Source organism: Maylandia zebra, linkage group LG17, assembly GCF_041146795.1.
Source record: "Maylandia zebra isolate NMK-2024a linkage group LG17, Mzebra_GT3a, whole genome shotgun sequence".
Lineage (NCBI taxonomy): Eukaryota > Metazoa > Chordata > Actinopteri > Cichliformes > Cichlidae > Maylandia > Maylandia zebra.
In genome coordinates this window covers 24,106,824-24,123,325 of record NC_135183.1, presented here as the reverse complement: position 1 = coordinate 24,123,325, position 16,502 = coordinate 24,106,824, and the positions used below count along the sequence as shown (strand labels likewise).

Sequence of the window (16,502 nt, the reverse complement as noted above, 5' to 3'; positions counted from 1 at the left end):
AAAAATTACAGGAAAGTCTGGCTCCTTGGAGGCAAAGTATTGCTCAAAACCATTGCACTGTACTGTATTTCTCTTGAGATTTAATCATGCAGCATATCATGAAACATAAATGCCGCTGGTCCAGCTTTTCCAATTAGGCAGTCATTACAAAGGTGTGTTTTGGCATAAATGTAATATGAATGTTAAATTTTTAGGGGTAAACAAATCATTTATTCAGGTGTAATTGGAGAATTATTAAACAGCGCTCACTAGATTAAAAATGCTACAATGTGCACTTTTTACCATTGAGTAGTGCCAAATGGCTTAAGTTACTTACACTTTAAGCCCTTAATATAGTACAGTTAAGAGAAAAGTGAATGCAGGATGATTGCTGTGTGATTGGTATATACATACAAATGCTATGATCAATATACTAAGAAGATAAAGTAATCCCCTGATATGGTTAGGGTAAAGATAAAGGCTTAAGGGGTCGATTCAAACAATAATTGGGGCTGGGCTATTAGTCACATTTTTGTAAATTACACTAATAATATTATAAGAAAGAGGAAAGTACCCTTAACTGTGCATAAGCAATGCAAAAAAGATAAATTGTTGGGATATTACAGTGGGGCAAAAAAGTATTTAGTCAGCCGCCGATTGTGCAAGTTCCCCCACCTAAAATGATGACAGAGGTCAGTAATGTGCACCAGAGGTACACTTCAACTGTGAGAGACAGAATGTGAAAAAAAAATCCATGAATTCACATGGTAGGATTTGTAAAGAATTTATTCGTAAATTAGGGTGGAAAATAAGTATTTGGTCACCTCAAACAAGGAAAATCTCTGGCTCTCACAGACCTGTAACGTCTTCTGTAAGAAGCTTTTCTGTCCCCCACTCGTTACCTGTATGAATGGCACCTGTTTGAACTCATCATCTGTATAAAAGACACCTGTCCACAGCCTCAAACAGACTCCAAACTCCGCCATGGCCAAGACCAAAGAGCTTTCGAAGGACACCAGGAAAAGTATTGTAGACCTGCACCAGACTGGGAAGAGTGAATCTACAATAGGCAAGCAGCTTGGTGTGAAAAAATCAACTGTGGGAGCAATCATCAGAAAATGGAAGACATACAAGACCACTGATAATCTCCCTCGATCTGGGGCTCCACGCAAGATCTCATCCCGTGGGGTCAAAATGATCATGAGAACGGTGAGCAAAGATCCCAGAACCACACGGGGGGACCTGGTGAATGACCTGCAGAGAGCTGGGACCAAAGTAACAAAGGTCACCATCAGTAACACACTACAACGGCAGGGAATCAAATCCCGCAGTGCCAGACGTGTTCCGCTGCTGAAGCCAGTGCATGTCCAGGCCCGTCTGAAGTTTGCCAGAGAGCACATGGATGATACAGCAGAGGATTGGGAGAATGTCATGTGGTCAGATGAAACCAAAGTAGAACTTTTTGGTATAAACTCAACTCGTCGTGTTTGGAGGAAGAAGAATACTGAGTTGCATCCCAAGAACACCATACCTACTGTGAAGCATGGGGGTGGAAACATCATGCTATGGGGCTGTTTTTCTGCCAAGGGGACAGGACGACTGATCCGTGTTAAGGACAGAATGAATGGGGCCATGTATCGTGAGATTTTGAGCCAAAACCTCCTTCCATCAGTGAGAACTTTGAAGATGAAACGAGGCTGGGTCTTCCAACATGACAATGATCCAAAACACACCGCCCGGGCAACAAAGGAGTGGCTCCGTAAGAAGCATTTGAAAGTCCTGGAGTGGCCTAGCCAGTCTCCAGACCTCAACCCCATAGAAAATCTGTGGCGGGAGTTGAAAGTCCGTGTTGCTCGGCGACAGCCCCAAAACATCACTGCTCTCGAGAAGATCTGCATGGAAGAATGGGCCAAAATACCAGCTACTGTGTGTGCAAACCTGGTAAAGACCTATAGTAAACGTTTGACCTCTGTTATTGCCAACAAAGGTTATGTTACAAAGTATTGAGTTGTATTTTTGTTATTGACCAAATACTTATTTTCCACCCTGATTTACGAATAAATTCTTTACAAATCCTACCATGTGGATTCATGGATTTTTTTTTTTCACATTCTGTCTCTCACAGTTGAAGTGTACCTCTGGTGCAAATTACTGACCTCTGTCATCATTTTAGGTGGGGGAACTTGCACAATCGGTGGCTGACTAAATACTTTTTTGCCCCACTGTATATATAACAACATTACGTTTGCAGTGGTTGTGGATGCACCATTTAAACTCACTAGGAATACACCAGTCATTGCACATACACATATATAAAGAGAGAGGAGCAATAGAAATAAACTAGACTTTTTAAACAGTGACTAAGATACAGCGAGTTCACACTTACCAGCCAGAAAACTTCATGCACACGTTCACGAAAGCAGTCATGAGCTGCAAGAATGTGGAAGAGCCAAACAGTGTTTTAGCTCCTATTTTAGACTAACTCGTAACTTGCACTAATTTTCATTCTCTCCCTCCCGCTTTCATCATTTCTTTTTATCTTATCAACGTCTCTGATATTTCCTGCTTCCCGTTACTTTCCTTACAGAGAGGGAGAGATGTCTTTAGCATGTGCACTTGTGTGGAGACCACAGTGAGAGGACACAGTCTGTGGCCAAGTGAGCTGCGCGTGATGCGTGGATTTCTTTGCGATCCATTGATTCTTCACAGCGTGCCACAATGCTACCCCCCAGGTCATGGGGAAGTATCCCACTTCTCCCAGTCGGCCAGCTCAGCCATGGTTACTGCCCATAGTTGGGTATTGTGGGCCTCTCAACTGGGTGTGGTTTTCAGAGTATGCTCTCTTCACGAGTGATGTGTAATTAATTCCTTTGAATCTTCTTGCTTCATAAATATAACAAGACTGACAAACTCCCAATAAAAATCAGCCTTGTGTGTCTAAGGAGTGAGAAAGCGAACACTTCCCGGCTCAAGAGTTTATTCTGTGCACGGTGTCAAGTTTGTAAAGGAAATACTCCTGGTTTTATTTGGCTCATTGTAAACGAGGCCTATCCAGTTTCACCTCCATTACCACGCTGCTCCAAGGCAAGGCCAAAGCTGTAGATCCCGAAGTTATTTTAGAGCATCACTCACTGTTTTTCCTTGGAGGAGAGTGCTTATTGATTTTGTCAAAAGAATCGATTTCTTTTCCTCCTCTCTCCCTTTCTCCCCCCTCCCCCTTGGACCTCAGCAAAGGAACTGCAGCTGAATGTTGGTGAGCAAAACCCCAGAGAGAGTTTGTAATAGGGTTTTCCATTTTGATGGGTCATTCTGGAGTTTTTCCAGATAAAGTCTTCAAAGGGCTGACTGATGTTTTCTATTATTTTGTAGGATTTAAGAGAATGGCAAGTATTATATCTGTCTGGTGCCCCCCCCAAATTCCTTTCTTATATTCGGTTGTATGGATGGGTTTTGTGACCTCTTGGTGGTGTTGAACGCTTAAGGTGTGGAGAACAGCAGCAAGAACAGAACGGGCATCAGTGACAACAGATATGACTTAGGTCAGAGGTTAAGTGGGAGTGGGTTGCAAAGCAGCTTACAGATGTGTAGCAACTGTATTTGTTGTAAAGATGAGCCCATCTGCCCTGATTGCAGCTGAGCTTGGCTTTGTGGCCGGCCTGAATTAACACAGAAAATTTGCTCCTTAAACAGTTTGTTATTGCTCAGTGTTAAAATGAGGAGTGGGCTGCCAGGTGTTTGGTATCGGCTGAGTAGAGTCAAGGAGCAGTGATTGTGACAGCTGAACAGGGAAGTCTGTTGTGAGGCTTCTCATTATTTTCATTGCATCTGGGCTGCTGTCCCTCCGGTGCTTAAAAACCGCCCACTTCTCCTTCAATCGTTATGTTTGTGTGGTGTACACTGTATCCCTGTGTGTCCGCACCAGGCAGCGCCAGCTGACTGCTGGCTATAGTTGAGATAGGTGTCAACGTGTTTGCAGCTGGCTGTCACTGTGCTGTTGAGCCGAGCGTCTGACAGTGTGACAGTGTTGATTGCTGCTTGTCCAATTTCTCCAGTCAGGCTTATAGTGCAGGCCAGTAGCATATGGTGGAGTGAAAAGTAACGACTCGTATGTCGTATGCATTTTGTTTTGTTTTTTGTCCTGTTAGGAACCGTTTTAATCATAACTGAACAACAGTAGCTGCACGTGTGCTGTGAAGAAATCACTTTTTCAAAGGGAGTTTTAAGGGACAAACTCAAAACTCTCGATTCCAAACTTTTAACTTGCATAAAGATCATTAGGTGATACTAAATTAATTAAGTTTCTGTTGTTGCTCCTGCTGGTTTTCTTTTGTTATTTTACTCTAATTCTGCTGCCATAATCAGATCTAGACGATATGTAATCACTAATTAGTGATTAAACTAGTAACTGCCAAGAAGTGCTCACGGAAGTGTGACGTAAAAGTATTATTTTAAATACTTTGCCCAACATGAAACTTTCAAAATAGTCTTGATGAACCATCCAGAAGCACCACTGAGGATCAGAGCTGCTCAAGTGGTGGAAACAGACTCATAAACAACGTCAAATCTCAGTGATTAGATACAAAAAATAGCATTTTTTTGGTCTTTTGTCTTTCTTCTCCAAAACAGTGTTTTTACTTTACTACTTTTTTTATGATGCATGTAATATTATCATGCTGTTTTTGTTTTTGTCTAGTGTTAACATTTGATCTGAACAGAACAGTGGTGGTTGCTGACTCAAAAACGTGGAAAATCATCGTGTTTTTTACACTAATTGGCTACTTTTTGTTATGTTTTTGTCAGAGGTGGGACCAAGTCATTGTTTTGCAAGTCTCAAGTAAGTCTCAAGTCTTTATCCTCAAGTCTCAAGTCAAGTCTCAAGTAATGTCAGGCAAGTCAGAGTCGAGTCTCAAGTCACTGGTGTAAAAGTCCGAGTCAAGTCACAAGTCTGAAACTTTGAATTTCAAGTCCTTTCGAGTCTTAAAAAAAAAAAAAACAACGAAAAAATAATGTTGCAGTTATGCTAAATGTAAATATTAGACCATGTAATTTTAAAATCTGTGTTTTTCTCAACACATGACAAAATAGTGAACTTAGAAAATATACACAAATTGTGAAATTGCACCTCTTTAAAATGCAGCTCAATTAAACTTAGCTCCAAGAATAGTTTTCACCGACAGTTCTGAGATAAGCCGCATGTTATTCTTGGATGCGCTTGTAGGACCGGCTTTAAAATCGCATGACAAAAATATCATACACATTAAAAAAACTGTATCACCAACGTAGCCTGGACAACATTTGCTAGTTAGATGAAGTCAGCTATCTCATCGTAGCATATTTATATGCATATTTATAATCATACGGTTCTTGGAGTGAGTGCACACACTCATGAAGTTTAGTAACTTCAGGTCACTGCAACAAGCCCAGGTACAGTTTACCGACGGATGGGTGCAGGACCTTGAAATGCACCGTGTAGAACGAAAGACCATCGTACGTATCATAAGTTTACCAGTCTCACAAATCGTCGTCATAAATACACATTCGTTAACCGTTTATTAATAGGACCTTTGAGCTCAACGGTAATTAATTAGTAGTGGAAATAATTTCTGGTAGCATCACAGAAATGTAGCAGTGACAATAATACTGTATGCTGTAATCGTACTGGGCAATTAGTGATACAAAACAACTGTTTTATCCTGTGAATAAAAGTATATGTTTTTGTCAGTGTACCATAATAACAGAAGCGAAACACAATATTGTGTCAGGACAATTCACTATTTATGCACAATAAACAAAGGAGCATAGCGCGACAATTTCTGTTCAGCGTCAGACTTGCTTGTAACCTATATCACCAATTATGTTATGAAAGTGACGTATTAACTACTAAAAAACACTGACCTTTGTGTAAATGCTTGGAGCAGACTAACCTGTGAGCTGGAGTGTTCTAGGACGTTATATTTGACCTTTGAATGGCTGCAATCCAGGCCATCCGTCGCCTCTTTGTTACTTCGGAAACATGGCTCGAACAATTTCTCTTCAACGAGGTAATCCGATAACAACCGATCTCTTTACCCGTCGGCTTCCCGTGGCTGTCATGCGACCGGCTATTGCAGTTAATAATACAACAGCTTCTTGCCATTTTTTGTGTTTCTTTTTATCGCTGTATAACTGATTTTAATTGAAAGCCTGCGTGCGCTAGTACCGCTTGCCACGAGTTCCCAGAATCCTTTGCGGTTCTACCCGTGAATGACGTCACATTTTCAATCTCTATATGCATGTTAAATTTTGTATTTGGGGTAAAATATCAAGTCTTTTCAAGTAAACCGGTTCAAGTCCAATTCAAGTCCCAAGTCATTGGTGTAAAAGTCCAAGTCAAGTCACAAGTCTTACAACATTTTTTCAAGTCAAGTCTAAAGTCATAAAATTAATGACTCGAGTCCACACCTCTGGTTTTTGTATTTTCACACTAACAAGATGCGAAGCAGCATCAACTATATAAAAAATAGGAAAAACAAAAGCAGCAAAATTGAGAATTATTCCTATTCAATGTGTTATTTCTATAGGGACATTTTAGGTAGCACGTTTACATAAACAGATGTTACAGTAGAGGTTACATGTGGGAGGATGAACATCTGCTTTAACTTTATGGATCAGCTTCTGGTTTAAAGTTAATTTACTTTAAAATAATTAACACTAACACTGAGCTGTTATTGTTTTATTTAATTCAGCACAGATGCAGTAAATAAGATGTTCCTCTGGTGTGTCGTCAGCCCTGTTCGTGTCTCTAAATTACAATTAAGAATTTGATTCGGATAAACTAATCTAATATCAGGATAAAAATCCCAAATTATGCAAAAAAGAATCAAACAAGCAATGGCACATGTAATAAAATAAACTTTATTATTCCTGCTGGTACAAACATTAGGGTCAATGGAACCATTGATGGACTATTATACTGTTTTCATAGTGGGATAGACTAATAATAATAATGATAATAATAATAATAATATAGCATTTTTCTTTCTTTCTTTTTCTTTTGAAAAGGTCAAAATTAGTCCATTGTAAATTTGACTTGCAGGTGAAAAAACAATAACAACTTTAAACTAAAAAGGAAGACAGCCTGGTCCAAAAAGTTATTCTCCAGCTTTTTATCTTAAAAATGTTCAGGTTTAATGTAACCACTGAGATTAGGCTCAGCAGGTTTCCCTCGGAGGAAAGTTTCTGTCTAAACCTGCAGTGTTTCTGGGGAAAATTTAAAAGGAAACCCAAAGCCTTAAATCCAAACACAAAAGATCAATTAAATTTTTTAAAGGTAATATGAAAGCTTAGAGCATGAGAACAATGTGAAAGCAAACCCCTCGCCACCCCGTGAACCCGTTTGGTTTTACTGCATCAGTGGATTGTCATGGTCACACCTCTGCTAATGCCTCTCCGGCACACCCTGCCAATTCACCACAGCTCTCGCTCCAAAGCAAGTTCTGTGTTGCCGGTGATTACCGTGAAAGTGTCAGCTGTCTGAGAATCTTTTGTTTAAATGGCAAGTGGAAAATGCCAACATCTGTTACTTCCACTAAATTGGCTGAAGCCGTTCAGTCAGGTCCGATCTTTAGGAGTCTTGACACTTTTTGATGGACTTAGTGCTGATCTGTTGTACCAACTCTGTAGTCACACACGCTTTTCCTGCTTTTATCTCACCTGTAATTTGGTACAATCTCTACTTTTCAGGTCTTTGGTTCAGAGTGTTCACTGAAATGTTTTTCACTTGCCTCCAAGATTCACTCCTACTTCTGAACATCTCTTTGTTGTTTGTCCTTCTCACAGTGCCATCGTGGGCCATCGTCTCGATTGCCTTTGTGGCCATCATCCTGGTGTTAGCTTGCTGCTTCTGTGTCTGCAAAAAATGGATATTCAAGAAGAAAAACAAAAAGAAGGGCAAAGACAAGGGCAAAAATGCCATCAACATGAAGGACGTCATAGATGGGGCCAAAACCGAGGTAACGACTTTTTTAACTTTTGTTATTAAAATTCTGAAAAATTACCATCCCCACAATCCTAATTGAATAGGAAGCTTAATGCCAAAATATTTGATGCTGTGTTTGAAATATATATTTTTTTTTTTCTTACAATTTTAGGAAATCTGATTCTGTATGATTACAAATTAGTTCACCAAATTGATTTGTTAAGAGAACATTTTCAACTATATACACAGTTTCCACGTAACATCATAGTATCATAGTAGCGCCCACCTGGATGGCAAAACCAGACTTTTTTCCCTGCTGTCTTCTAGCTGTTTCCACCCAAATATAAGTTTGGTTTTTTTTATTGGATCCAGGAGTGACTCAGTTTGTTTACAGGGGCTAGAAAAGCTAACAGTACAACACGGATTCCAACCACATTCAATCCTTCTTGTCCAGCAGGTTGTGCCTTTTAAACATAGTACGCTAAATTTCCAGTGATATATTTTAATCTTGAGCTCTACTGCCATAGCTTGGCATGATTTACATTTAAGAATAATCCTTCTTTAACCAATGTTCACAGTTTGGGATGTGTTCCTGACATCCCCTTCCTGTCTTTAGTCACTATACAGAGCTAAGAGTAGAAGAAAACTGTCTGAAACGGAGGCCATAGGGATTACGTGTATATATTATGACCTGGTTTAGTAACACTCACTATAGTTTTGCCAATGAAGCAATAAATTCTATTCTATTCTTTCAATAATAATAATAATAATGACAACATCGGAGAGCTCACGGTGCTTTATATCGTGAGGTAAAGACTCTACAATGACACAGTGATTTTCACCTCTCAAGCAATTTTTTTTACGTCCAGCAAGTCCACCAGGGCCCTGTTACATAAATTTTGTGTGAATTTACCTAAGAAGTATTTAACAGCTACACCTGTGCCTAATTAAACAGCCTTTAAGCTGACTCGAAAGAAGTAAAACAGAGAGTGTTCGCAACTGAGAATAAACCAGCCTTCGAACAGCAGAACAGTTTGCCCCTCTACATCAAAAATCTAAACACGGCAGTCTAAGGAGAAGGACTCTCCTTACGATAGATTTAAACCATTGCCACTGTTTTTAGCAACTATTTGTGGCTTGAAACTGATGGAATATCGACATTTTATGCTGCAATTTTTTGGATTTTCATGTGTTTTGCCATCCAGGACTGTGCAGCAGTTACGTGACTAATAACAGTGAATAGCTCTCAATAAGTTGCATTTTTTGGTGCAAGAGCTGCTACTGTACCACATATATTTTCTGTGTGTTATGTGTTTATTGCAGCCAAAGAGTTGCATTCAGTCTTTTTTTTTTACTAAAGGAAATTAAAGTCACTTAAGGTGGCTTCAGATTTAAGAGAACCTTTTAGTCTCTTTTGTTTCTCCTGCTTATAATTTTTGTGCTTTTCATTCATTCTTTGAATATTTTTTATGGTTTTGGTCATATGAGGACCTGCTCACTTGTTGAAGAGTGTGAGTAACGTTTGCTGTGTAATGAAGTGGTATCCACCCAGAGAAATGACGTCACCAAATGATACACAAATGGCGAAACTCTTACTTTTCAACTGCACAGAACGAGGAAACGGTGACACGCTAACACTTGATATGGAGTTAGCACACTAATTGCACCAGCAGAGCGTCGTTTCACTCGGTGGAATCGTGCACACAGTGTGTTTAATTTGCTGCAACACCCTTGCTGTCGGACCCACGTAGACGGAAACCACTGACATTGTTTTCTTAGTTCATTTGACTGACTTCTTTTTTGAAAAAGAGCTAATTATAACTTAAATGTTAAGGAGTCTTTTATTTTCTTAGATAATAGTGAAGTGCGGAAAACTTTATTAACCACCAAGGTCATTCAATCCGACGCAGCGCTGCAGCATGTTAGATTACAAGAGTTTTCATTAATGTCCAATAGTCTTCCCGTCTTTGCACCATCCAGCTTTTAAAATTATAACTAAAGAGGCTTTAATCAAAATAAAAGACATCAGTTACTGGACACCCTAATAGCTAATCTCTGAGATTGGTGAATCTGCCACTTTCGAGGCAGGCGGTCATTTCTCCTGGTGTGCCCAGACTCTGGTGTGTTAACTCCTGTGTGTGGTTGTTTTAATTTGTGTTTCTTCCTTCTATGTCCTCCTTATCTGTGTTGTGTCTGATGACTGTTCGGGATGGTCACTGGCGGTAGGTTCCTAATTGCTGTTGGATCTTCTTAAGCCTGCTGCTCTGACGTTTTTTTTGTAGCCTCTTGAAAACAACTACTACTCCCATAGAACCAAATATATGTAACTATGCATACAGTACATGTATATCGACTGCATATATGTGTGTACAAGCTGCATATGCACATATATATGTATGAAAGAAACACTGGGTGCGCATTGATAAGGTTGAACCACACTGATCCTCGTGCCAAGCTAAAGTCTCCTGCCTTTTGAATCTTTCATTTGCATTTCAAACGAGTGGTGGCAAGCAAACTAGAATGATTGAGAGGCTCTACAAGTAAAAGCTCTTTTGAAGCTTAGTGATGAAAAGGAAGCTTCACAGCATCTGCAACCACATCTGTCAACCCAGGTGTAGCAAAGTCGCACACAAGTTGGTTTAAAGGAAACACTTTCGTTAAATTAAGGAATATTATTTCCTCAATCATTTTACCCGCTTCTCTTTTTCTGTCTTTAAAAAAAGAAAGAAAAAAAAAAAAGGCCCCAACTGGATTTGCTCACCAAAGACAGAGACCAGGTGGCTCAGTGGCAAATTTTAAAACCAATCAGTGTTGTTCAGCCTTTTGCTTTCACAACTTGACAAACTGGAGCAGGGAGGTACATTACAACCCCTTTAACCAACATCTACCCACCCACCGCTGGCATGATGCTTCTAGCTACCATCGGCGTAGGGGGTAACATTCAACCTTTAGGGCTATGATGACAATGCGACTGTATGTTTGAGGATGTAACCAAACTTTGGGAATGGGGACTCACATAAGAGCACTGTTTTGTACAACAGAGAATGCTCTGCATGCCTAGTGAAAGAGACTTCTTGGAAGGCAACTTTTGATGCTGAATGAATGACCTTGAGACCTAGTCTTTGCCTCTTCAATCGCATGTTGTTCTTATAACAAACTCCTCCACCCCCCACACCCCCTTCACTATCACCAGAGCCACCACCTGCTGTCCTCACCTCAGTGTCAGTCTAGGAAAGGGCAACTTCACTTCTCACTCTCTGCCACTTCGGACAGTTCCCAGTTGATATGTGTTTTTGCCAGAGACTTGATCTGCCTGAAATAACATCAAGGGAATTGTCTTACTATGATCTTTTCTAGAGGCATCTCTTTCTTTCTCTCTGTCTGCCTCTTTTTATCATCTCTCTCTAATTTCTCTCCACCCTCCACCCTTCTTCTTCCACTAATGCCTGCCCATTCTCATTTCTGGCGCCATCATTTGATCTTTCCCCCCCTTCAGACTGAAAAACCCAGAGATTGATAGAAAAGCACCATCGGGGGACCAGGCCCGGGGTTTTAGTGCATCACACAGCATGTCCTGGTGTTAACTGCTATGGTGTTTTAGTGCTTGCTCCCCCCCCCCCCTCCCCTCTCCCTTGTATACCATAAAACAAGTGGGAGCTTTTACAGGAGTAGGTCCGGTGGCAGGACCTGGGCGGGGAATGGCTGGCAGGGTGCTAGCACCAGCGGCAAACAGGCGACACTGACTCTTGGTGGGTGTCTCCTTCAGGCCTTGAAGGATGAGGAGGATGCGGAGACAGGGCTGACTGAAACGGAGAAAGAGGCAGAGCCCAAGGAGGACCAGAAACTGGGCAAATTACAGTACTCCCTGGATTACAATTTCACAGAGAATACGGTAAGGATCTGTTCTCCAAATCTCCCTCAGTGTGTGTCGTTGTTGAGAAAGATCCTTCATTGTAAGTATGGCCACACCCAGCCTCTGAGGTCCAAGTTTGCATCTCTCCAGAGAATAAACAGGACCCAAACCAGGTTTTGCACAACATTTTCCTCTCATAGTTGCTTGATCATTGAAGCTTGAGAGCAATCTCACAGGGATATATCATGGTGGTCGAGTTTGTGCATTTGCCATGGAGCCTGGTAAAGATACAGTATACTATTGGGATTTAGTTTGTCTCTGTATTTGTTTCTTTCTTTCTACTTGATTGAATACAGCCCCTGCAGATATCCATCTGCTTTATTTTTTCCCAGCGACTGAGTTTTAAAAAGCAGAATGAGGAAGCACATCAACTTCCTGGTGCCAGATGTTGTGTGACAGATAATAGATGCGGTGCATGAACACACTGTCCCTCACTAGGCTAGCTAACTCCCCATTTTAAGCAGAACTGACAGCCAGAGATTAGCTGGTAACACACAATGCTCCTCTACACGCCAGTGTTGGAACCTCTACCTTTTTCACAAAAAATGCTCGCCCAGATCTTACGTGTCTCTCTGGTTTGTATTCAACAATTGTTTGTGTTAAAATTGTGAAATATTCATCAATTCACAGATTACAAAAGACAGTAATGGTGCTAATATAATTATGTTGTGCAGATGCTATTTGTGTTCAGTCAACCAGCCCCTTATTTCTGTTAGAGAAGCAGTCATTTCATAAAAGAGGGATATTATGTGGACAATATTGCTTTTCACAGAGTTGATCTGTCATGTAGCGGGAGGCGCTGACAGGTCTCTATGAGGTTCTTGATTACACAGGTAATAAGCTCCACAGTGGCGCTCAAGCGTAATGAATGGATGACAGTTTTTACATTTTGTGACGGTGACCTGAGAAAAGCCGGGCTCGACTCACTGCCGGTGAAACTCACAACAGGCAGAGCTAAAAACCTGAGGGGAGGCGGCAGTTTATCTGACCCACTTTTAGCCCCACGAGGGACACAGTGCAGAGGCACAGTGGCCTTCAGGATTTTGTATTATTTATTTTTTTTGCCAGGCAATCAACATGAGTACCAAAAAACTGCCCTGGGAGAACTGGTACGGGTGATTGGCTAAATGCTGTGTGTGAAATTCCTGTTATTACTGGCATATTGCTTTTAGATTAGATTAGATTAGATAGAACTTTATTAATCCCTCGGGTGGGTTCCTCTGGGAAATTCGATTTCCAAAAAAGCACAGCACCGACAGAAGTTACAGAGTTACAGAATATTATATATATATAAATATATAATACACACACACACACACACACACACACACATACATATATATATATATATATATATATATATATATATATATATATATATATATATATATATATATATATATATATATAAATACAGAGACAATATAAATAAAATATACGAAGGGGATAAATAGAATAAATAGGAATAAAAATAAAAATACAAGTGAATTGCACATTTCAAGTATTGAGGTCTATTGCACTGTTGACTATTTACAAAAGTATTGCACAAAAGGTATTGCACAGTGAGGTGAAGAGGCACTACAGCTTAGTTGTTCCCCCCTTTGTCCTCCTGTTTCCCCTCCCTCTCGCCTCCAGAGAGGAGTTAAACAGTTTGATGGCGTGTGGGACAAAGGAGTTTTTAAGTCTGTTAGTTCTTGTCTTTGGGAGAAGCAACCTGTCACTGAACAGACTCTTCTGGTTGTTTATGGCCGTGTGCAGAGGATGTCTGGCATTGTCCATAATGTCCATCAGTTTCTTTAATGTCCTTTTCTCTGCCACTGTCACCAGAGTGTCCAGCTTCATGCCGACCACAGAGCTAGCCCTCCTGATCAGTTTCTCCAGCCTGGATGAGTCCTTCTTTACTGTGCTGCTCCCCCAGCACACCACAGCATAGAAAAGTACTCCAGCAACCACTGACTGGTAAAACATCCTCAGGAGCTTCCTGCAGATGTTAAAAGACCTCAGCCTCCTGAGGAAGTACAGTCGGCTTTGGGCTTTTTTATACAGGTGCTCTGTGTTGCATGACCAGTCCAGTTTATTGTCCACCCACAGCCCGAGGTACTTGTACTTGTTGACCACCTCCACCTCCTCCCCCTCTATCTGAACCGGCAGTGGACCTGCTCTAGACCTCCCGAAGTCCACAACCAGTTCCTTAGTCTTTGAGGTGTTGAGTTGCAGGTGGTTTGTGTGACTCCATGCGACAAAGTTCCTCACCAGACTTCTGTACTCCTCTTCCTGATCATCCCAGATACACCCCATGATGGCTGTGTCGTCTGCAAACCTCTGAATGTGGCATAATTCAGAGTTGTAGCAGAAGTCAGAGGTGTACAGGGTGAAGAGAAGAGGGGACAGCACAGTTCCCTGTGGTGCTCCTGTGCTGCTGACCACTGTGTCAGACGTGATGTCCTTCAGCCTGACGTACTGTGGTCTGTCGGTGAGGTAGTCGGAGATCCAAGCCACCAGGCAGGGGTCCACCTCCATCCTGTTCAGTTTTTCCTGAAGCATACAGGGCCGGATGGTATTAAAGGCACTGGAAAAGTCAAGAAACAGGATCCTGACCGTGCCTTTTCCCCCATCCAGGTGTGAGTGGGCTCTGTGTAGGAGGTACAGGATGGCATCCTCCACTCCGACACCCGCCTTGTATGCAAACTGTAGTGGGTCCTGGGCATGTTGTACCTGTGGTCGGAGGAGGTTGAGGAAGAGCCGCTCTAGAGTCTTCATAAGATGTGACGTCAGTGCCACCGGTCGGAAGTCATTCAGCTCATTGGGCCGGTTCTTTTTGGGGACTGGGACGATGCAGGATGTCTTCCATAGGGCGGGCACTCTCCCCAGTCGCAGACTGAGGTTGAAGACTCGTTGTAGCGGCTCCCCAAGTTCAGCAGCACACGCCTTTAGCATCCTAGGACACACCTTGTCTGGGCCTGCTGCCTTTCTGGGGCGAAGCTTCCTCAGTTGTCTCCTGACCTGATCCACTGTGACACTGGGAGATGTTTGGGAGGAGGGGAGGGGGGGAGATGTCTTGCTGCTGAGAGAGGGATTGGAGGAGGGGGGTGTCATGGTGTCAGGAAGGGGGGGAAGCGAGGGAGGTAGGAGAGTGGGGATTGGACTCTGTAGTGAAGGTGAGGGTGGGGGGGTTGTGGGCTGGTCAAACCTGTTGAAGAAGTTGTTAAGTTCGTTTGCCTTCTCCACAGAGAAGGCAAACACAAGAAGCATCTAGTTTTGGGATAGTTTGTAGTTACGCAGGCAGCAGTTTCATTTGATATGTGGGTGGGTGGTGGGGGTTCAAAAAGTAAAATCAAAATTACCGTCTGAAGAGGCTGAAAGCAGGGATTTTAAAAGGTAACCTTGCCATAGAAAGATGGGTTCACCTACCTACAAGCCACCACCACCATCTTTCTCTTCACAGTGGGGACAAAATCATGCAAATTAACACACAAATACCCTTAAATGTGCAAAATAAATAAATAAACACAATTTACAGAAAACAGTTATTGCACAGAGTTCAGATAAAACAGGGAACAAGAACAAAAGTGGTGATCCTCAGGGGGTTTCAATCAAGAGATACATCAATTTTCTAATGTATAGATTGTTTTTAGAGTCTTATCATAAGAATACATTTCACTGTATCTATGTACGCATACGTACATAGAGAAATGGGAAGTTACAGATTCTTAAAAGTGCATCTATTTGTGCAGAAATGACAAAAAAACAAGACAAAAAAACGCTCTTTTATTACTTTAAGATCACTGAATACAAAATTTATTACGTAAAATTTTAGAAAAAATGAAAACTGCTCTCAGTGAATTTGTTCCTATTGGGCCTGCATGAATTGTAATAGCATAAAATAATCTATTTGTTGTCTTTTGAAGTCTGTTAAATTTCAGGGGCCCTTAGAGTGGGAAAAAAAAACAGTCAACACAACACAAAAAGACTTCATAATGTCTGCACTGAACTGAGTGGACAGGAATAATTGAAAATTGGATCGCTTATTAGAAAATGTAGAACAATGGTGTAAAGTGAAGGTGGGGCAATCCCCACCCCAAACGCATCTGGCAGTCTTGGTTAGAAATAAGTATGAAGGTAGTAATTGTCACCTCCAATGTCACATATGGAAAAAACACAGTTTGCATCATATGGATTGATGCTATATTTTTAAGCCATTATCATTTTGTCGCTATATCTTCCAGGCAGGAGGAAAAGAAGAAAACCGCAGAGGAGGGTCATGGATGTAGTGAAGGAGGGCATGCAGAGGGCTGGTGTGGTGGCGATATCTGTGGCAATATGTTAAAACTGAAGTTTTATATACTCGAGCATAATTTCTCGTAACACTTATGGAGTTAGTGAAAGAACAGGGTCCTTTCTGCAGGAGAAAATCTTTCAGGAGATACATATGAAAATTAGAAATATAAGTACAGTTGTTATGGAGGTAAGTAAAAATTCAGCACACTTCTAACAGCAGGCAACAGCAATCCTCCTATCATGAGTTTGCTTTATACACCCCCTGCATGGATAAGTGAACAGGGGGGATATCTACACTAGCTGCCAAGCTACCCATGAAGTATGTAGGTTTTCCTTGAGGCCTTTGCACCTTAGTCCAGTATCAACCTTTTGTGT

At 41.4% G+C, this 16,502-nt stretch overlaps 1 protein-coding gene across 6 annotated transcripts in view; it reads left to right on the top strand.

Annotated features, from left to right (window-relative positions):
* syt1a (synaptotagmin Ia) overlaps positions 1-16,502 on the top strand; it is a 218,432-nt gene that overhangs the window by 166,881 nt on the left and 35,049 nt on the right. For 5 of the 6 annotated variants that reach the window (XM_076875464.1, XM_004548430.5, XM_024805715.2 and 2 more), the window contains 2 exons: positions 7,798-7,970; positions 11,703-11,828. In XM_076875464.1, coding sequence (XP_076731579.1) covers positions 7,798-7,970; positions 11,703-11,828 — 299 coding nt within the window. The remainder of the gene's footprint in view (positions 1-7,797; positions 7,971-11,702; positions 11,829-16,502) is intronic. The other variant, XM_076875466.1, reaches the window with a different exon arrangement.